Raw genomic sequence first — 23,147 nt, forward strand, 5'->3', positions numbered from 1 at the left:
ATCCACTAGTTACTAAATTTGGTACGCTGCAATTCACCCAGCTTGTTTAAGAGATATCATGAATGACCTTCCATATAAGCAATGTAAACTTTAGGTTTTACAGGAAGCACACTAAAATCCTGCTATAATAATACCACTACATAGAAAAAAAATGTATATTGCAAAAAAGACACAAAAAAAAAAAAAAAAAAAAAAAAAAAAAAAAAAAAAAAAAAAAAAAAAATTAAGTCTACTGCTTTTGGCCCTAGATTGCGCTTGAGCAGACATTACTAAATGTAATGTAACTAGGACCAACATCTTGCATTATTTAGGGTGTTAAATAAATGAACATGGAGACTAACATACCAGTGCCATAGATGTATGAACATATAAATAAACAGACACTGCATGGCCATTGTATTCGCACATATCTAACCAATTAGATTTTAACAAAGTCCTGGTATGGGGCATGTTCTCCTGGGTCTCTTGCTTACTCCAGAAGGCCAGATGAGTTCACTTAAAAATGCTGCACTTGTACTCTATGGCGATGGATACTTTCATGATAATACGCCCATCCACCATGCCCAAATTGTACACAAATGGTTTGATGAGCATGACAAAGACTTCAGGCATCCTCCATGGCAACCACAATCCCAGATTGCATCTCAAATCTGGTGCTTATGTAACATGCACAGAAGGCCACTATTAATACAAAATAACACTGAAAACAAGAATTTATTTTGAGAGTGCAGCTTTATTTTAACCATGTGTTTCCAAACATTTTTATATAATGTATTTCTAATACACACATTTGTATTACTGTAGTGCATCAATCTGCAATTTATAAAGCAGCACTAACATTGCATACATGTGTAATGTAGATTATATTTATGCATTTAAAAAAAAAAAAAGAAAAACTAGCATCACACAACCTGTTTCTTATTGGTTTCTAATTAATAACATTTTATACTCCTTAAGCAGAGCAGGAATTAGCCTGCTCTAAGTGTTCCAAAGGTTCAATAGGTCACTTCAACAAAACACAAGAATAATAAGAATTTGAACTGTGATGCTGTTGTCGCCACCCCTGCTAGATTTGATAAACTGAAGTATTTGCAGTTTCTCTGTAGACCAAAAAATTGGAGGCATTTGTATTTATTTTAGATATTTTGTAGTACAGTAGAAGGAAAATGAATATCATGTATGTTTTTTACTTAATGAAGTGTGCATATGTGCATTAAAATTTTGCAAACTGACTAACAGGGCCAAAAAAAAGGAAAACAAGATTTGGTAAACCGTAAAAACTACTTTAGAAACCTGACTCTGCCATTGAGCTACAGAGCACTCAACGATATTGTTTAACACATATCCCTTTCTTTGTTGTGTTTATTAGTTTATGTATTTTATCTTTTGGATAACAGTATGTTAGTAATCTAACTGGGAGATGTTTAATTTGTGTAATCACACAAACATTCATGCTGCAGTCCTTTCACAAAGAAGTAGCTTTACATTCCTTGCTTTCAGTCAGTGCTCTTGGTTGATGAATAAACACACTGAATTTGACACCCTGGTTCGATGCTGCTCGGACAAATCCGCTGTTGGCAGTCATGGTGATTGCCTTCAGAGTGTCTCCTGTCCCAAAGATCGTGACAGAGCGACTGTTGACCTTGGAGCTGGCCACCAATCTTAAGGCACGTTCAGAAGGCTCATCCGGTACCACGTTAAGTCTCTGGATCAGCTCCGCAGCACGGGCCTTTTCCCCAGGCCCTCCTAAAGTGTTCAGAATGGTCTGAAAATCTTTGACCGCTGACTGGCAGGCAAAAAGTTCTTTGTTTTTCATAAACTCATCCAATTTTGGTAGCACCTTATCCTGCCTTTCCTGTGAGGCCTGCTCAGTCAACACTTTCTCTTTAAATATATAGTGACATCCGCCATGGCTCAGTGCAGACACGTAGGTGATTAAACTAGTGATATCTAGATTGACCCGACTGCATACGTCCACTTTTACTTCAGTGGGGAAAGCCAAGCTGGCGACGATCGTGTCTCGGTCTACTTTGGTAACAGGTATTGTCTCTTCTTCATCATCTTCTTCTTCACAACTGCTGTCACTTGTAAGCTCCTCGCTCTCTTCAACGCACAGCACTGAGTTTACAGCAACTATGTCTCCTCGAACAGCTATCCCCATTTTCTTCAAGCTGTCTGCCATAGGACTGGAGACCCCATTGTAAAATGCAAAAATGATGTGAGGGTTGCTGTACTGCACAGGCTGTTGTCGGCTAGCTTGAAGGAAATCTTCAGCCTGCTCAACAATACTCTTGTCCCCATACTGCCCTCTCCCTTGCCATATATTATGAAGAGCTTCTGCTTTGCGCCCAATAGCCTTCACCCAAGTGTGGCCATCATTTGCCACAACATCCACCACCAGGGTCTGCTTCTCCCCAAATTGGTCTTCATATGTGAAGACATGCAGCACACTTACTACATCTTCCAGGCTCTCAGCCGATTCTACAATGGCTTTTAAGTGGGTCAAATTAGTACTCTGGAGGTGGGACTCCTTGATTGCCACTTTACCGACTTCCACCTTCTGCAGAAATTTGAGCTCAGCCCTCAGCTTACTGCACAGCTTAGCCCTGCCTTCTACACCTCCCTTGCGAGAGCAGGACAGTGTTTCAACTCTTTCTAAGAGTGCTTTGGCGACTGCAATCCTTTCACGAAGCATAGACTGCACAGACATGATGGTTGCATTATTCCTGCAATATAACAATAAAATATATTAGAAGCATCATGAACATTCAAGTTACGTATTACAGTGCAGTCTGTTTATAAGAATCACATCCGTCCTGGGTGTTTAGTCTTAAAAGCGGACCGATATGATTACTGTGGTGCAGAACCAAACTTAGTATGAGAATGATACAAGCTTGTTTCCTGGCTGCAGTGTAATGCGTTGACCATTAGATGTCACGAGTTCCCGCATGTATGCCCATCACGAAAAAATCCACAGATGCTTTTCTTTAAAGAAATATGGATAATCGTCAATTGGTTAACTGCTTGTTAAAGTTAATGACATCGATAGAAATGGCTTAGCTGATAACTTTGGGATGGGAGTATAAAGGCGTAAGGAAGAAGAAGTAGCAAAAAGAAACCAAAACTGAGTAGAAATCTAGTGTTTGTTCCACACAAAGTACTGTTAGTTAGTGTTCCAGCTAGAGCTAGGTTTATTTTGTTTGTTTTATTAGTGGTTGTTTCGCCACGCAGTGTAAGAAAAATAAAACCAACACCGGTTTAAAACTGTAAATCAAGACTCCAGCCTGATAATTTACACTGTCCTCGGCCACTCTGTCGCATTACAATTAGCAAAAGCATGCCATCAGCAGTTTAAATTCAGTATACAGATGTCAATGGTGCTCAATCACTGAGGACAAAACATCAGAACAAGTCCTTGTGGGTAAGCAGTTTGCTAGATGATCAGGATTATGTAAGATTTCAACTAGCAAGGAATTCTAAGCAGATATGGAGGGAAAACCTCTGCTCAGCAAAGTGAGGCAAACGCTTTTTTTATTTTTTTGGGCTGAGGGTCTGGAAAGGTGTTTGAAGCCCTGCAAGGCAACCATGTTTTTGTAATTGTAAACAAAATTTGGTCAAGTAATTCAGCATAAATATTTATTTTATATATATATATATATATATATATATATATATATATATATATATATATATATATATATATATATATATATATTAGTATTTAAAGCACCTCTTTTTGGTCAGGGTAAAGGGTTTATTTTAGGGGTGCACCGATAAGATTTTCTTGGCTGATACTGACAGACGATGGTTATCTACCCATATCAGCCGATACCTATAATACATAGACAGTGTATGTAAACTACTAGAACAAGACATTGGGACTGAATTTAAACTTTTATAATTATAAATGTTAAACAATTAACATACTGTTTATTTGTTGTATTTATGAAAAAAACGAACAGGTATTGTTTACTTGTTGCATTTACTTCAGAAAATGAATACAAACAATAACGTAATATTATAGTGTGTGCTTGTCAGCAATTTATTAATTTGTTTTACAACAGTCACACATAAAACACTTTGCATTTGTACTAGTAAAAACACTTCTGTAGAAAAAATATATAATGTGACAGTTTAAAGCCACTTGCTGTTAAACACTGATTATAACTTTGACCTATACTGTGCAGTACCAAAAAAAAAAAAAAAAAAAAGTAATGATTGTTAAATTCTTATTTTAAGCATACACTGTTTAAAAATGCAGCCCAACTTAAATTGTTCACTTAATCAAAAACAAAAATAGGTCATGAAAATATCCGGTTACAAAATTCAGTCAAACTTGAATTACTAAACTTGTGTTACTAAACAAGATGACACAGTCATCAATTCCAGCTTCAAAATGCTGCCGAACACACCCACAAACAATGCAGATCGAGAGAAACAAACAGCAAGAATCACAAATTACAAAAGGTCATTCCCACCTAACGTTTAAAAAGCCCACAACTCCTTGGAAGTTAGGGAGATTGTTGTAGTCTTGGTTTTTTAAAAAAAGTGCTTTTCACCGAAACAGTTTACGTTCAAGGATTTGATCAAGTGAGCTGCGGAGACAGGAGCTGAGGTGATGCCAAGCTGCCAAAGAGAGAGGGAGACGGAGCAGAGACAGTTTTGTAACTAATTGTGCATCGATGCTGCATTTGAACAATAATTTGCCTGGCTAATACTATTTTCTTACGAATAATAAATACCCCTATTTTTATTACAGTTTTGTCAGCCTGAAAACAACAAAAACATTACTTAGCGTGAATGTTAGTCTGGTAACTGCATCGGCTACATGTACTCTAAACTACGAATAACAACATCTTATACCATCAATGTTGGGTGCCATTTGTAATGCTTATTTATTATATTTTAATTTTCTCTGCTTTTTGGATTTGAGACACTGATCCTCGGCACTAAGGGCAGTCACGCTACAGTTTCGCTAAAGGGGAATCCCCCTTAGTGGGGTTTGTGCACACATACAGTGTGACTATTTGGCCAGTAGGGGTCACTCATTACAGTATACTGTAATCATCTTCAAAAGTGGAATTTTTATACTTGAGGTTTCTTCTCACTTTATAAATTATTTAACGTCATGTTGATATGAACATGAAGCTTCCCTTTGCGGAAAGCAGCAAAGCTACAATTTTTTTTGTAAGGGCCTGGGAGTTTGTTTTGATTTTATTTATTTTTTATTATTGGACTTCTGATGAATGGTTTCCTCGTTAAAATGAGATTTCCTCCAGTGCAATGCCAACGATACCTCCACAATGTACGGGCTACGGCTCGGATGCATAACTCCAGTCCCAGTCATCTACCACATGGTAGAGCCCGCATTGACAGGCTCTATCACTTAATTATTAAATGAAACATAATGGCAACCTGAAACAAAAGATTACAAAAATAATTGTAATTATTAATTACTGACAATTGTATAATATTTTGTTTCAGGTTGCCATTCATTCTTGTATTGCGTTATATTTAAATGAGTTACTAAACTTCCAGCCATGTATTATTATTATTATTATTATTCTGTTCTGCAGCTTTATCAACCCTAGAGAGTCAGGGATTCAAAAAGGCTTAAGAGAAGATTTCAGGCAGTTGAGAGCAAGAGAGTGCTTTCTAAAAATGGTTTATGTAGTGGTATTATTTATACACTGGTTATGCTGCTTTAGTAGTGACTTCAATATATGCATACTGTATGTTCTGTAGTTTTGAAATTATCCCCCCTAAGAATGAAATTATTAGAATAACTGATAATCGTAAATCGGGATTACTTTCAAATATTGAATTGACTTGTAAAAGTAATAATCGCTCATCACTAATAAGCAATAGTAGCCTACTATCAAAATGTTGTTACCAAATAGCTTAGACCCCTTTCACACTACAGGGCTGGCCCTGGCCCTCCTCAGATTAAAGTCTGCAACCCCTTTCACATTTGCAGTTTAAGACATCTTTGCGCATTCACATGCGACTGAAAAGCAGGCCTAAAACGTGACAAATTGCTTGTTTTGTATGGAACGATAGCCTGCGCTCAGAATGGATCGCTATCCTGGGATACAAATATCCTTTTATTCAGGATATAACATATATAATTATTATATAGTATATATAATATATATATTATTATATATATATAAATATAATGATATAGATATATATATATTATATTATATATATATAGATCTGTGCAGCACAGTAGCAACTGTATGGTATATATAGCTGCCAACTTATGAAAATAGAAAATAGTAGCGGAAATATAGTAGCAGAATTTTTTCTTTTTTAAGGCCAGGGGCTGCTAGTCTGAGAAATTAAAAGGTTTATGGTCTGGCAAGCCAATTACCTAATGTTTGCTGTTCAATCTATAATTTTGGTAATTGTAAACACATGGCATTTAGAAATGAACAACCCAATAGAAAATACTTCACTGTTTATTTGGGGGGGGGGGTTATTCTGTTTATTTTGGATTTAAATACTAGTAATAATGAGTAAGTGTATTATATCTGGACTGAAACAATATTCAACCTCAAAACTTTATAAAAAATAACACCTCAAGAAAGATTGAACATAGTTTTATTTACATTTTTAATACTCTGCAACTATTAAAATACAAAATGCTGTGTATACTCAATAATTAATTCATTACTTAAAGCGAGTTAAACCTCAAAACCCATTTGCACAAACATACAGTAATGGGGAGTGTCAGATTTTGCTTATTGCTGGTGTTTCTTTGTACCTATGTGAGTGATACAGTCATGACGCCCTCCATGTTTCACAGAGAAGTCTGTCCAGTATTGTTCACAGTAGACGTAAGATTGAGACACCACTTCTTTTAATGCATGACCATTCTGTGGTAAATTCCTCTCAATACTTCTGATAAGGCAAACTCTTTATTTGATTAACGATTCCTCTTTTAATAACTGATAAATAAAACTGGGATTTTGTCACGGAAATCTGTGCTAAAAATGACAGAGAAGTTATGATAAATATGTTCAAAATCACGGAGGAAGGGGGAAATGTGTTAAGTCACAAGGATGAAAAATAAATAGTTTAACTATAATTTATAGAGTATACATTACATACAACATACAATTAGTCTGTATATAGAATTAGGAAAAAATATGAAAATTAATCTAAATATTTATTATGGTTTTCACAACATCATACAACAAGTTTTAATCCTGTAAAATCGGTAAACTACACAGCCTGCGATTTGTACCGCGATCTGGTGGCATTGTGTTAAACTGTATTACAGTATACTGGAGTTTCGATAGAACACGTAAGAAGTATTCACCCACCTGGGGTGTTTTCAGAGTTTGTTGTGTTACAACCTGAAATCTTGAAGCATTTAAATGGGATTTTTTCCCCCTTTGATTTACACAACCTACACAACATTAAATAAAAACCTGAAAAGTCTTCATTAGATAAGTATTCACCCCCTTTGCTATGACACTCCTAAAATCAGCCAATTGCCTTCAGAATTCACACAATAAATTAAATGGGGTCCATCTGTGTGCAATAAAAGTGGTTCACATGATTTCAGATTAAATACACCTGTCTAAGGTCTCATAGTTGGGTAGTGCATTTAAAGCAAAGACTACCACGAAGACCAAGGAGCTTCCAAAACAACTCTGGGATACAGTTGTGGAAAGGCACAGATCAGGGGAGGGGTATAAAAAGATTTCAAAAGGCACTGAATATCCCTTGGAGCATAGTCAAGTTGAACATTAAGAAGTGGAAGGTATACGGCACCACCCAGAATCTGCTTAGAGCGGGCTGTCCTCCCAAACTGGGCAGCCGGGTAAGAAGGGTATTGGTCAGAGAAGCCACCAAGAGGCCAATGACAACTCTGAAAGACCTACAGCATTCCATGGCTTAGATGGGAGAAACTGTCCATGTGTCAACAATAGCTGAGGTAGTCCACAAATCTGGCCTGTATGGAAGGGTGGCAAGAAGTAAGCAATTTCTGAAAAAAACCCATGTAAAATCCCATTTGGAATTTGCAAAAAGGCATGTGGGAGACTCTGAAAAAATCCTTGAGGAAAATCTGCTTGCCTGCAAATGACCTAGGACTGGGATGGAGATTCACTTTTCAGCAGGACAATGACCCCAAGCACACAGCCAAAGCGACACTGGAATGGCTTAAAAACAAGAAAGTTAATGTCCTAGAGTGGCTCAGTCAAAGCCTGGTCTTGAATCCGATTGAGAATCTGTGGCAAGACTTGAAGATTGCACGATCCAGATGTGCAAACCTGGTAGAGGCTTACCCCAAAAGTGGTTCTATCAAGTACTGACTCAGGGGGGTGAATACTTAGCTAATCAAACATTTCAGTTTTATTTTTCATTAACTTGTTTCACAATAAAAATTCTCTTGCCTCGTAAGTGTTGAGTAGGTTGTGTAAATCAAATGAAAAAAAATCCCATTTAAATGCATTAAGATTTCAGGTTGTAACACAACAAACTCTGAAAACGTCCAAGGGGAAGGTGAATACTTACTATAGGCACTGTGTGGATATATTATTGACTTACTGCCAAAATGGCAACCAAGATATGTAGAATATCTTTTCCATACATGTATAGGCCTAATCAATCTACATACCACACTGCAACCAAAAATGGACCGTGAAATTCATTGTTCACCGTTAAAACTGTATTTTGTATTTATTGCCCTTAAATCCAATTAAGTTATGTATAACGATCCAGGTTCCCGATGCGATTATGAATTTGTTTCAATTTCAAAAAGAAAACTGGACAGGATTTGTCGATTGACACTTAACAGCAGCCAATAACCACTCTGGGCTTTCCTCACTGATTGGTAGATCTGGGCATCCAGGGCGGGTTTAGTATCCTAGGCTATATCAACTGATATTGTTAAGCGAGTGAACATTTTGCGAGTGTGTCCAAAATGAATACAAAATAAATCTACAATTACTGCAGCGAATCGTGTACGATAATTTTGCATTCTACTAGTGGCAAACTATTTTGTACTTGCAATGTTTCATTGGATCATATACACTGAGCTACGATCCAGCGACATTTATACTCAGACAGTAATCAAAAACTAAAAACGTTGCGGATAGTGCATTGCTGCAAAGTGAGAAGGTTAAAAAAAAAAAAAAAAAAAAAAAAAAAAAAAAAAACTTTTCTAAAACAGCTGCACATGACAATTTAGTAATGCTAAATATTAGTTTAGCTCAAGATGGACAGCTACAGTTGGAACTGATTTAAAACAAAATAGGTATACAGGTTACTCTTGATCTCTGCATCATCATCTTTGTTCACAGACGCATATTCTCAGTAACTTTTAGGAGCAACAACACAGATTACTTGGAGTAACTTAATATATGCAAGACATGTTTTTAATTTCATAGAATATTCAATTTTATTAAAATATTATCAATTTGTTATCGTGGGACAAATAATTTGATTATCGTTACAAGCCTATTAAAAACAATTAATTTATCTCAAACTGCTAAACAAAGCAACTCAATTTGGGTAGAACTGGTTGGTAAAAGCACTGAAGTTTTTTTTTTTTTTTTTTTTTTTATTTCTAGTGGGGTGTGTTACAGCCCCAGAGGTCAGAATAAAAATGACAACAAAATATTATACATGCATTTCCAATTGCTTCGTAGCAGGAATACTGTAATCATGGGCGATTTCAATTTTCCCAAACTGGGAAAACACAATGGAATGTGGTACAATAGAATCTGAACTGATCGATGCAGTAAATGATTGATTCCTGACCCTGTGTGTCAAAAACCCAACAAGGGACAGAGCAAATTCAGATCAGGTATTCACAAACAACCAGGACCTGCTATGTCATATAGAAATAGAAGAACCATTCGGGTCAAGTGAACAAAAAACTAAAGTGCGCAAACTAAAGTGTATAATTTCAGAAAGGCTAACTGACAGGATGAGACAGGAACAGAGAAATAGACTGTGCAGGGGAATTGGAGGATATGACAGTGAAAGTTCAATAGAACAGATTTATGTTATAATGCAAGACATGCAGATACAAGAATATACCTAAAATGAAAACGACCAGGTTTAACAAGCAGTCACCAAGATGGTTAAACAGATCAATAAAAACAAGCAAGAAAAGCAAAAATAAGGCTGTATATGACTTGCAGAAAAAATGGAAGACCAAACAACTGGGAAGAATTCAGGAGTATGCTTCAACAGGTAAATATATGTTAGCAGGGCCAAAAGAGATCAAGAAATATTGCCAGCGACACAAAACATAATACTGCATTATTCCAATATTATAAAAGAACTGTCCAAGATGATAACGTATTAAGAACTGAATACGATAACATGGTTTATGAAGACTGCTAAATATCTGATGTATTAAAACAAACCTTTTTTTCTGTTTTCACCAGAGGATACAAATATGCCGCCAGTTTGCGCACGCACAGTTCTTAAAAAAAGATTTCCGCACCAGTGAAGTAGAAGTATTAAATAATCTACAGGAGCTAAAAAAAAATACACTAGGCCCAGATGAGATTTATCCAAGGGCTCTTAAGGAAACAAGGGTAGACATATACACTGGCTACTATCATAAATAGGGACCTCACCTATAGAAACAGGCTAGATCCCTGAAGACTGGAAGCTTGCAAACAGGATGAGACTGAGGTAATTTTAGATGTATTACAAGTAGTTTAACTTCCGTAACATGCAAAATGATGGAAGCAATATTAAGTGGTAAGCTTGAAAACCATACAACAACACTAGGTGACAGCCAGCATGGATTCAGAAGAGGGAGGTCATGCTTAACTAACCTGCTTGACTTTTTTGAGGCTGTTACAGCTAGTGTAGATGATGGCAACGTTTATGATCTAATTTATCTTGACATTCAAAAGGCCTTAGACAAAGTCCCACATGAAATCCTTATCTATAACTACAAATCAGCAGGAACACAGGGGTGGACATGCAATTGGATATAGAACTGGTTAAAAAACAGAAAGCAGAGTAATTGTGAGCAGTGTAAAATTGGATGGGATGGGGGTGGTGGTGGTGTACTTAGTGGGGTACCACGCGAGTCTGTACATAAGAACATAAGAAAGTTTACAAACGAGAGGAGGCCATTCGGCCCATCTTGCTCGTTTGGTTGTTAGTAGCTTATTGATCCCAGAATCTCATCAAGCAGCTTCTTGAAGGATCCCAGGGTGTCAGCTTCAACAACATTACTGGGGAGTTGATTCCAGACCCTCACAATTCTCTGTGTAAAAAAGTGCCTCCTATTTTCTGTTCTGAATGCCCCTTTGTCTAATCTCCATTTATGACCCCTGGTCCTTGTTTCTTTTTTCAGGCTGAAAAAGTCCCTTGGGTCGACTGTCAATACCTTTTAGAATTTTGAATGCTTGAACTGTACTTGGACTCTTACCATTCCTCACTTAAAATGAGCGGACCAAGCTACTGTACACTTTGCAACTGTGAGACTGTTTAAATTATGTTTTTAAATTCTTACTCTTGTGCCATCTGTAGGCACTTAACCTGTTCATATGAAAGTACCCAGGTGTCTGCAACATTAAACTACTTGGAAGCGCAGTCAGGGCATACACTTTCACACCAACAGTCCTGAAGCAATACTAACAGCAGAATGATAATGATGCCTTGGTTATGTACACCTGTTTTTTCAAATCCACATCATTTATAGAAGCAGGGGCACGTACTCGGTTGCTGGACTGTGGTTCACCTCCTATAAATTTGTAATACTTAAAATCGGACAACGAGACTGCAACCAGATTTCTTATGAAAACAAGGTTGGCACCTGTAAGCGTGTTAAGCCAAATGTATATGCATAAAACTGAGTCACACTTTTATAGGTCAGAATATAAGACTTGAAAGGGCCACAAATGTATACCACTTCTGTGAACTTCATTATTAAGATATTACTGCATGTATACTCCACTCATTAATGGGTTCTTAATTGAACTTGTTGCAAATTCTAAATTAGCCAGTGTGGTTGTCTCCTTCAGCTGATTCAGATTTTTATTTTATTCATTTAGATTAGATTAATTATTATAAACAATAATCTTTATTTTTTTAATATCGCGTCTTTCACAACAGAAATTGCCGTAGAGTGCTTCACATTAATAAAAACATTGTCCAAAACGTTCTTGAGGCGGTGGACACCCGAACCACCACCCCAACCAGGTGTTTGGTGCAATACTAGGCATGCAAATTTCTCACGGTCAATATTTGTATTCCTCGGCTCGCCAGACGTTTCTATTTCAGTTCAGACAAGTATGACGAATTCGAGAAAGACTTGAAAACACAGGAACGAGTGCCAGACATATCTATTTCATTATACACTTTAAAAACTTAAATATCCTGTATAAAACCTGAACTAATGTGAACGATCGAAAAAAAAAACTTCCCGGGAATATAAATAAGTACAGCTACGGTACACTTGCATCTATGACATGCGTCTGATACTTACAAAATAAATTACTAACTCCAAAACATCTACAGTAAAAATACTCACGCTATTTGTTCCCCTTCACGTTGTAAATTGATGTGTGCTGTTTCTGTTACCCAACAACACTTCAGCCCCTTACGTTCAAACAGGAAGAGAACGCCATCTCAGAGATACAGCATTTTTACAGTTCAAGAAACGCTTCCGCTTCCGTTCTCTTCAGCGGAGCGTTGTTGAAAATCCTCCGCCAGGTATCACTTTCAGTAATTTTATTGGCCGAATTTGAAGAAAATAGCACAATAGCAGCGTGTGCTCTGGTCAAGCCCTAGAAAGGTGAAGAGGTCGGTATAAAAATTACCACTAGAGGTCATTACATACTCACATACTTGTCTTTCTAATGTTCTTATATGAAATTTCATGTCAAGAGCTTCTTGGTGATGTTGTCATCATGTAGTTGTTTATCATGTGTATACAAAATAACACAATAATGGGCAAGACATAATCAGGATTAATAAGAAGCCAATTGCTTGCTGCTTGTTATGTGAATTGTTTGATAGTAGTGGATTTTGCACTTGTGGGATCACGTGTGATTTGATTGACAGTTGTCAGTACCTCTGAACAATGTTGGTATTTTTGGAAGAACATCAGTGTCCATTAATAATTCGGGCCGGATTAAGTTTGATGTGGTCCCCTGGGCTGTTATCGTTTTGCGGGGCCCCTTTTGCATATTCATTTGCTTCCCTTTACTGTTTTACTACCACCACACTCGATTAACATTAATGTCAAATTATTAAGTCTTAGCTGATCAATATTTTACCTGATTCGATGTTTGCATTAGCGCCAGTTTTGAAAATGAGCATTGGTCACAGTGTTAGTTACTGGCAGTTGCACACTTATCGTATAGCAAGTTATCTGGAAATGTGTTGTTTTATGAATATGTACGTGTATAATAGGGTTATAATAAATATATATTTAGCAAATAACACAAGGATAGTACACATTCTTATCATGTATTTTTTATATATTTTTTATTTTTTTAATGTGTCAGCAAAAATCAGCACAGCTGCACAAACAGGAAGGACTTTTTTTTGTTTGTTTTGTTTGGTTTTGGGAGAAAAAAATGAGACAGGCTATGTTTTAAGACAACCTAAAAATTAAATGGAAACCCGGTTTAAGAAAGCTGTACTATATCAGCAAATCGCACAAGGCCAAATTGGAACTCAAACTCAAATATACTGCCTTCGATATTTTAATATAAATGAGTTTATTTGCATTTGGAATGATAATTTCTCAATCTAAAAGAAAACTACATGGAAACAGACACAACCTGAAACGAACACAAAAACAGAGTGAGAAAAAGGATGAGGCTTATTTTTTATTTTTACATGGAGATTGCCCCTAATCGATATAAACCCAGGTCTAGTCCTATTGTTTTCTCTCCAATGTATTTTCCAAAGAATACTGCTACCTTCACATACATTTGTTGGTATTGTATTAAAATTGTGTGTCAGCGTCAGTATTTTGTTTAACATATCTTCCTCGCTCTGACATTGTACTTTTTGTTTTTTCTGCTTTTAAGCATCGCTCTTATATTTCCTAGGTGCTGCTTTGTCAGACACAGGTCACGTTCGCGCCGCAGCACACCTGATAAAAGTGGCATGTGACCTGATCGTAGGTCAAGTCATGATCAGGCAGTCCCTGCTCCTCCAACGCAATGTGAATTGGTAAAACAGACCTGCTGTTCCGATCCGTTTTAGATATTGTATTATAAATGAAATATATTTTTGAGACTCTGGGCTGCAACCCCAAAAGGCCAGGGCGGGCAATCCACACACAGGTGGAGGACAGGCACGAACCCGGGATCTCTCTCACTGATCAGGCTCACGGTTGCTAGATCTATGACGTCCATAGCCAAAAGCTCAATAAAAATAACTATAAATAGCCAAAAGGCTGATTCCAAAACAGCCCAAAAGTTGCAAAAAAATTGTTACTTAACTTTACACAATAATTAACCAAAAAAAAAAAAAAAAATTCATTTTAGGGAATGCTGGCTTGAACTGCATATACAAGTATTTTAAATGAATAGTAATAAAAAATACAATTGATTAGATATATAAATAACATTTCCGTAAAGACTTAAATGCTTACTTTACATTCTTATGAATGGAGAAGCTGGCTGGCTGGCTGACTGTGTATTCAAGTGGCATGTTCGACTAAGCCATCCGCTATTTTTAGAATACAAATCCAGAGCTTTACCAGCACATGAGCTCAACATACAATTTTTTTTGTCCAATATTTAATGGAGAAACTGAATAGGTCTAGACTGTATGGACTTCAAACTACAGTATCTTTTATTAATCCTGGTACTGAGAACAACTTAACTGAAAGGACACTAACATGAAAACTTCAGAGTAGGGGTAGGTTGAAATTGTGTTTTATTTTAAAAATACATTTTATTATGATTGCATTTGGTGTAATTGAACTGAAGTTGTTTCAGTTGAAGTAATTTAAAACAAAAAATCTTAATTTGTAATATAACAGTGTTTAATTTTACTGTATATATTACTACACACACACACACACACACACACACACACACACACACACACACACACACACACACACACACACACACACACACACACACACACACACACACACACACACACACACACACACACACACACACACACACACACACACACACACACACACACACACACACACACACACACACACACACACACACACACACACTGTAACCTATACCTATAAAAAAAAAAAAAATAGAAACCTGCATGGTTGCCCAGAAAATACCGTGGCAGGGTTTTCAAAGTAGCCAATTTGGTGGGAAAACCACGTACATGGCAACCCTCCTCAGGCTCATTTCTTTGGGTGTAATTACGTCACCTACCAGCCCTGCAGCTGTCTTCCCCCGCGCACGCTACAGTATGAATAACATAGGAGGGGTTGTATTCTAAAAATATGTGAAAGATTTAAAAAAAATACCACATTGCAATTTCAATAAAAACGAAATTATGTAACATAAATGCTTGTCTCATTACCACCAAAAAACAAGCTGCAGTAAAGAGGCAGCCCAATTCACAAGCGCCTGTCACAGCTTGAGGGGCAGGGAGTGACACTGAAGCTGCTAACACAGGGAGGAGGAGGGAGGAAAAGAAGAAAAATAAATAGATAAATACATGTTATAGAGTAGATATTATATATCATTATTGTTGTTGTGATTTGTTTTAAGTATACTGTGTAGTTTTTGTTTTATTTACTTAATGTAACCTTAAGTTAAAGTTAATATGTTAATTGTAAAGATGGAATTTACTTACCATTGCTTTGGCAATACTTGTACTAATCAGTCATGCTTATAAAGCACTTGAAATTAAAAAAAATTGAAATTGAAATTGAGAGAGAAAGTGAATGAACAAATGAATGAATGAATGAAAACAAACTAATATTTAGTTATGATTTTTAATTAATGGATCACAAGATAATAAAAATCCAGTCAAAGTAACAAATAATAATTTAAAAATAATAAAAAATAATAATAAAATAAAATCAGAAGCTATCACCAAGGAAAGAGAGGACTACAGAAATAAATAATCAAAAAAAATAAATAATCAATCTAATAAAGGTTTTATATTGAGAAGAAAGAAAGATAGAAAAGTAAGGCTGAAAGGAAGAACAGGAATGGGAACAAAAAATGAAAACAGTTACAGTGGCTAAGAAAGTAAACCACTGTACTACAATACTTGAAATTATAAAATATATAAATAAATACTATATACAGGAATATAATTTAGTAAATATAATATTCCTAATTAGAAAACGATTGAGTGTGAATAGCCAATCAGATCTAGCGGGCTTCTATTTTGCATACATGCCTGCTGGAACGTTGAAGTGCTTAACTCTGAATTAAATTTTAAATTAAATCTGCGCATAAATTTTCTTTTTGCCTTAACATTCTAATCTAAAACTAATCTGATAACATATAAAGCTACACCATACAGGACACCATAATGAAGGCTCAATTCACAGCTACTGGACAGCAGGTCAACAGGAAAGTTCTGTCATCAGCTGGATCCAAACAACACCCTGCCTCAAAACCAGCCAGTCAAACTGCCAACCCTGTTTCAGTTCTTTCCGCACCCGCCAATCCACTCCCCACTAGCTTGAATGACGCCTCCAACAACAAGTTTCGAGTCAGACTCTATACTACACAGACTATTCAACAATCATACAGTTAATTTATCTGGCAATGTCCACATAAATTATGGTAAGAAAGAGTAAGACCCCAATAAATAAATATGTTAACAAATAATAATAATAAAAAACATTTTCTCTAGGTGTATGTGGTTTTCTATTCTGTTGGGGACTATTTTCCTCAGCGGAAGGTTACCCGGTGAAATATAAGAAGTTCAAGGTAAATACAGGTTTTAAAGTTTTTAAAGAGAAAATAAATAAATTGTTTTCTAATAGCGATAGAGCGATGCGGGCTCTACCATGTAATAGATGACCTTGACTTTCGTTAGAACCCTCACCTACGGCTCGGGACACATAACTCCAGTCGTGGTCATCTACCATGAGGTAGAGTCCACATCGACGTCCTCTATTGCTTAAGTATAAGTTCAATATTTCGAACTGTCATCAAAAACAGCCAGTTGGGACAGTTGGGCTGCATTTTCATTTGAATGGTTACCATGGCAACTGCAAATAATGTGTCAGTTTCTCTGGAGCCAGCCAAGCCTCTCCCCTTTAGCATTGCTATTGAATACCCTGAGGAGGTCAGGAGTGCTCAAGCCAGAAAACAGTACAAAACTAAACTGCTCAGGGAATCTCCACAGAGCCTGATAGCAGACTACTGCCTGAATGGAGACACCAGCACCAAAACTAACTTGCTGTTTTACACACAGCATCGCACAGCGTGGCACACTATTATCTGCAAAGCAATGGCAGGCAGATATAAATAGGTGAAGACAATGACCCAGAGAGTACAATGTACCATGAATGTATATCACAACAGTCATGGTGCAGGGCAGTGAAGCCAGCCTGGACGCCTTCGAAAAACTGTTACCCTAAAAGAGCAAGCTGACAAGGAGAAGCACTTCACAGAGAACAGACAGGCGGACGGACAGACAGCAGCCCCCATCTGCCAGTACTGACACAGATAACACAGCCCCAGTCAGCACTGCTGCAGTCCCCAACGACAGCTAAAGCAACTCCAGCTCCCCCCAGACTCTCATTCCCCAGCTCCCTCAAACATAAAAAGGAATGTCTCTCCTTGCTGGAGGTCGACTTCACAGAATTTAAGGAGCTCACCCTGGCCAAGCAGAGTGACACAGACACTGTGGAGCAGCCGAGAGACGAGCAGAGGCAAGTAAAAAATTAGACTAGGGCCGCAATGAGGGAGCTGAAGGCCGAGGTGGAGCAGCTACAGGAGGAAAGAGCTGGCCAGAACAAGAAAGGAGCTACACCACAGAGAGAAGAGCCAGCAAAGCCTAAGAATGGAGGTGCTGAAATTAAACACAGCACCACCACTGTGTAGGGGGTAAAGTCTATGATGCAATAAAATCAGTGTACTCAGAGAAGAAATGTGGAGTGAAAATTGGAAACAAAAGAACAGAGTGTTTAAGAACAACTTCGTTAAAAACAATGCAGAAGTCTGGTTGCTGATTTTGCTGTTCTAGATCAAAAACCAACCTAATATTCTATACAGAGCATACTTCTGCTTGGCATCTAGCCACCTGTGCATTTTTTTAACACATTAAAAAAGCAATGTATCTGCAATGGTCGACAGATTAGTGTGTGTAATGAGGAGGACACTGAGGACACTTTGTTTATTACAAACATCTACCACAATGGAACAGTGATGATCCAGAGCACCAATGACAGCCTGAGCAAGTTTGAAGACCTATATGAAACTCTCAGACCAAACGCTCATGAAAACAAACAGCAAAATCAACTGAGAGAAACAGAACTAAAGAGAAAAACACAGACTGAGGACAAGCACACACAGAGACACAGGCCTGCACAGACACAGCACATACAGCTGGAGACAAAACCTGAAGAGTTGCCTAGCATTTTTAGAGGTGGACTTTAAAGACAATATGGCAAACAAATTTACAGCTTTAGAGAGATTGGAACATCTAAGAAATGACACACAGAAAGGTCTGGGGTTCAGCCTTGAGCCAGGATTACAATAACTGGGATAATACCCCAATATAAAGAATGCGTCTGTTATTCTGTAAAAATGTTCTCAAAGTGCTTCAAACAATGCCTGTAGAGCTGAGCTTGGGCGATATCCATTACTGTTCAACATTGAGAGACGAGTTCGTGAGGTTCTGGTTACACCTGAAACAGAGTGACCCAAAATCATTCCGGTCTATAGCTGTCAATACCCAGAAGCAATCTGACACAGTGAGTCACCTTGTGAAAAAGATTTCTGAGCAGAGCAGGACGGACATAACAAACTGTAACATCAAAAACAGAAACTCCCTAAAGAGGTTGATCAATGCTATCAGCCAGGAATCTAAAAATTGATTCATGGCACACTGGACTACACAGATGACAAAATAAAATGCTGTAGGGCACTGCATAGGCATTATATAATCAATAAGCTTTGTGTAAAAGATTTGTCACCTGGAGAGTGAGTGCTAATAAGAAATTTTGGACTTTGAGGTAAGCAGAAGTTAACAGATTGCTGGAGAACTGAGCCACTTATCAATGAGAAGAAAATGCCTGACCTCCTGGCAGAGCTGGAGTCAAGTGACTAGTCTTGGAGTCCGTGTCAAACCCATTCGTCTGGAGTCCCAATAATGTCAAGTCGAGTCGGGTCGAGTTGAAGTCAGCCCAAGATCCATGCAATGAGTAGAACCAGTCCCTGCCGGTTTTACCTAACTAACCTACCTGGCCAATGCGACACTCCCTTCAGAGTCACCAGCGAAAACCAGCCTACTGACACTGTAGTTTTTAACCCTAAACATGCACCACTTGAGGAGAAACACTACTTGACATCCTTTTCCCGGTGCATGAGAATCTGTGACACCCGGTACTGTAGAGTATGCGCACAACATACTGTATATCCTGTAGTAATGTGAGTGATTTAGTTTGTAAATATTAAGCCTATAGTATGTGTTATTTTTTCCAAGTAATGCAAAGTATGGATTGATACAACAGTCTAAGTCTCAATCTGAAATTCAAAAATTATGACTCGAGTCGGACCCGAATCCGAGACCACTGCGTCCTGGTATATGGTCAAACCTGAGAAAGAAGATAGAGCGCAAAAGGTGGTACATCGGAAGTCAGAACCACCTATTGCCCATTGGATTCTTGTCTGAGGAGGCAGCTGCTGACACACAGCCAAAACCTCAGCAACCAGTAACACGTTCCCAAGCAAACCACCAACCAACGGAAATGCAGTTGCTCAAGATGGGAATGACGACTCTGATGAAGAAGATGATGATGGATGTTTTTACTTTTCTCATGAATCACCCAGCATTTCAGGGCATGGGGGTTCTCCGATGAAAATAACTTTACATGAATAAAGACACCCTAACAACAGAGAAGAGGTTAACATTGACCCAGGACTTAAAAATCAAAGTGGATTAAACACGCAAGCTGCCAGTTTCATACCTTGTGAGACGCACCAAGGAGAACATTGCGAGAATTTAGAAACCCCATTGGGATTAGTGGGAGATGAGCTAGAAATTACCCATGGTAGTCAAGCAGTAGCCCACAACAGAAATAAAAACTGTAAGTATTGGTAGAGGCTGGAGCCAGACCATGTAGGGCTTTATTGGTAATGAGAAGGACTTTAAAGTCGATCCTAGAAAAAGATACTGATTTTCCAAATATGTGGCTCGAAAGAGAGGTCAGGGTCAATAATGGCACCCAGATTCCTTATTTCATCTTTCTGAGAGTATGGGAAACTAGCCTCTGTGAAAGCAGATAGCTCTGTATTTTCTTTATTAATTTATTTTTTATCCCAGAATCTACCTCTGTTTTATTTGAAGTTAACATTAGAAAGTTTTTTTTATTTTATATCACGTGTCATGTCCTGCTAAGAATGAATTTAGTTGGTTAGCTACCTCTCTAAGACTTTAGATAGAAAGGGGCAATTAAAAATAAGTCTAAAATTGTTCAGGGTTTGGGGATCACAAGTTGAGTTTTTAAGTAATGGTCGTACTGTAGCAACCTGAAAGGAATTAGGAACAGTGCCAGATGAAAGCTAGCTATTAATAATATTTAAGGCGGTATTATTCATTTTAGAAAAAAAAATGTCTTTGAACAGTTTAGCAGGAATAGGGTCTAAAGCACAGGTAGTGGATTTTGTCTTATCAACATTAAAGCAAAAGAATCAAAATTGTGGTCTGGTGTAGCAGGACCCAGACAAATCGCTTTGTGTGTGCTGTTGAGTGGCTTGTTTAAGTTGTCAGTAGTATTAGAGATCTGATTTCTTATATCAATTTTTTTTTTGTTAAAACTATTCATAAAATCATAGTGCTGGGACAAATATCCGAATATTGAAACAAATATTTTTTTATATGTATTTGATTACAAAAATCAGATGTTTTGTATTCACTACAAATTACAAAAATACCTTGCACTTATTTACCACCTCACCAGAATTTGCGAAGTTTCAAAAACATAATCAACAAGTACAGAGAAACATAATCTGTAATTGTCAAACCCAGGACTGGAAAACCCCAAAAGCTGTCTAACAAGGATGAGCAATACTTGAAGATAATATCCTTAAGGAATAGAAAGAAGACAAACGTTGAATTGACAACAGAACTGGCAGGAGGCACAGGTGTTGTTGTCCACCCATCAACAGTCCAAAGCACCTTTGACCTTTGTTCCATAGTCCAATTTCTGTGTTCTTGTGCATATTTTAGCCTTTTAGTCTTATTCCCTTTTAGTCGTATTCTTACTGCAACATATCCTTAAAGTCCACCTCCTCCACCCTCACAGTCACTCCTACTCCCTCCACATCCACCTTCACCTTTACTCCTACTCCCTCCACATCCACCACCTCCACATTCACCTCCACCTTCTCCTCCACATCCACCACCTCCCCATCCACCTTGCGCCAGTTTATTGCAAATAAAAGGTTTGAACAGAAAAGAAAACACTAAAAGGGCACAATGGCCAAATGAACAAACAGGCACTACCAAACACGATGAGACAAACAAGTACTGTGCTATTGCTTCCAGCACAAAATAGCAATTGTTATTAGTGAATTTAATTTACTCTCTTTCTCTCTCTCCCATTCTCTGTTCACTGAACACCCAACCCTGAGTGAGTGCTTTGTGCCTTTATATATACAGTTGTGCAGGTGTCACAGGAATAAGTTAGCTGGAAAATAAGTTAGCTGGAAAATAAGTTAGCATTTGACTTTTTGAGCCTTTCTATGCATGCATGAATCTCAGAACTTAAAGGCAAGGTTAAGCCGTCGCCATTTTCTGTCTGTGAACTTGAATTCAGAACAGACTGTTATTGCGATCTTTCCAATGTGTCTAGTAAATTATTTTAGTCTTAAAAATGTTGTCAGGACCTTTATTAAAAGCTACATTATAATTGAAAACACGTTGTTGTAATATTAATAAAAAAATGTTTCATTTTATTTAATAATATGTTAACTTTAGGCTACGTACTTTACAAAGATTACATTTAATTGCTGGCTACTTTATAGTATAGGTTTTCTTCATACATGTACTTATGTGTGCAAATATATCAATCTGGATTGTTGGGCACAGTTTTGTGCACTGGGGGGGAACGCCGTACCAGACAAATGCTCGGGCTGGACCTGCAGCTGCCAAACTCCTCTGTCCGCTGGCTCGGATGGAGGAGGCTTAGGTGGCATTTTTTAAAACATTTTATTAATGATTTATTTTTTAATTCCCCTTCTTCCAAACCTGATATCCTGTTGATTCATGCTGGAGGCAATGATTTGGGTAAATTGAAAAGCGCAGAATTAATTAGAAACATGAAAAAAAAGATTTAACAAATTTGCATGAGCTATTTCCAAGTACAAAAATTATTTTCTTGTGCATCACCCAGTGGAAATATGTAAAGGCAACCCAAAATTAATTATGATCAGGCTCAGCTTTTTAGGGTGGGTGGTGTCTATATAAATGAAACTGGTAATGATATATTCTTAAAAAACCTCCAGCATGGAATTAAACCACACCTTATGTAAATATATCCTTCCCTTCCCATACCCACCCTTACACCTTTGTTTTTATTGTATATATTGTTTTGTATTGTATGTTTTGAATTGTGTACATGTATTGTGTATATTGTTTTGTTTTAATAAGTGTATTTTCAAAATATATTTGTTATTGAGAAACGTATATAGACATAAGTATTACTGTATGGTATGCAATGAATGTTGTATGATATCTTTATATTATATTCATGATATATTTGTATTTGATTCAGGAGATCTGGTGTAAAACATAATAATTATAACAAATCAGATAATGTTAAGAGCTAGTTCTCACATGGAGCTTCACGAAATAATGTACAAGTAAAAAGTATAACCTGTGATATGACGTTTTATTTTTCCTGAAATACAAGAGTGGGGACTTTTATTGTAGAATTAAGGACCACAGATTTGCACAGGGTACTACATTAAATTGGAGAGCTATCTGAATTATTACAGTATTTGGTGCTGTGCGAGTAC

The 23,147-nt window shown here is 37.2% G+C and overlaps 1 protein-coding gene across 1 annotated transcript; it reads right to left on the reverse strand.

The window, feature by feature from the left end:
• Nucleotides 1-732: 732 nt before the first annotated feature.
• Nucleotides 733-12,619, reverse strand: c4h7orf25 (chromosome 4 C7orf25 homolog). The gene is made up of 2 exons (XM_041247868.1): nt 12,521-12,619; nt 733-2,726 (listed from the first exon to the last, which is right to left on the reverse strand). The coding sequence occupies exon 2, from the start codon at nt 2,708-2,710 to the stop codon at nt 1,466-1,468; it is 1,245 nt and encodes a 414-aa protein (XP_041103802.1). The 5' UTR covers nt 2,711-2,726; nt 12,521-12,619; the 3' UTR covers nt 733-1,465.
• Between the last annotated feature and the right edge of the window lie 10,528 nt (nt 12,620-23,147).

The sequence above is a fragment of the Polyodon spathula genome, chromosome 4 (genome assembly GCF_017654505.1).
Source record: "Polyodon spathula isolate WHYD16114869_AA chromosome 4, ASM1765450v1, whole genome shotgun sequence".
Lineage (NCBI taxonomy): Eukaryota > Metazoa > Chordata > Actinopteri > Acipenseriformes > Polyodontidae > Polyodon > Polyodon spathula.

Coding starts and splice junctions, on each gene's coding strand:
- c4h7orf25 (XM_041247868.1), bottom strand. CDS start 2,710: ATGTCTGTGCAGTCTATGCTTCGTGAAAGGATTGCAGTCGCCAAAGCA.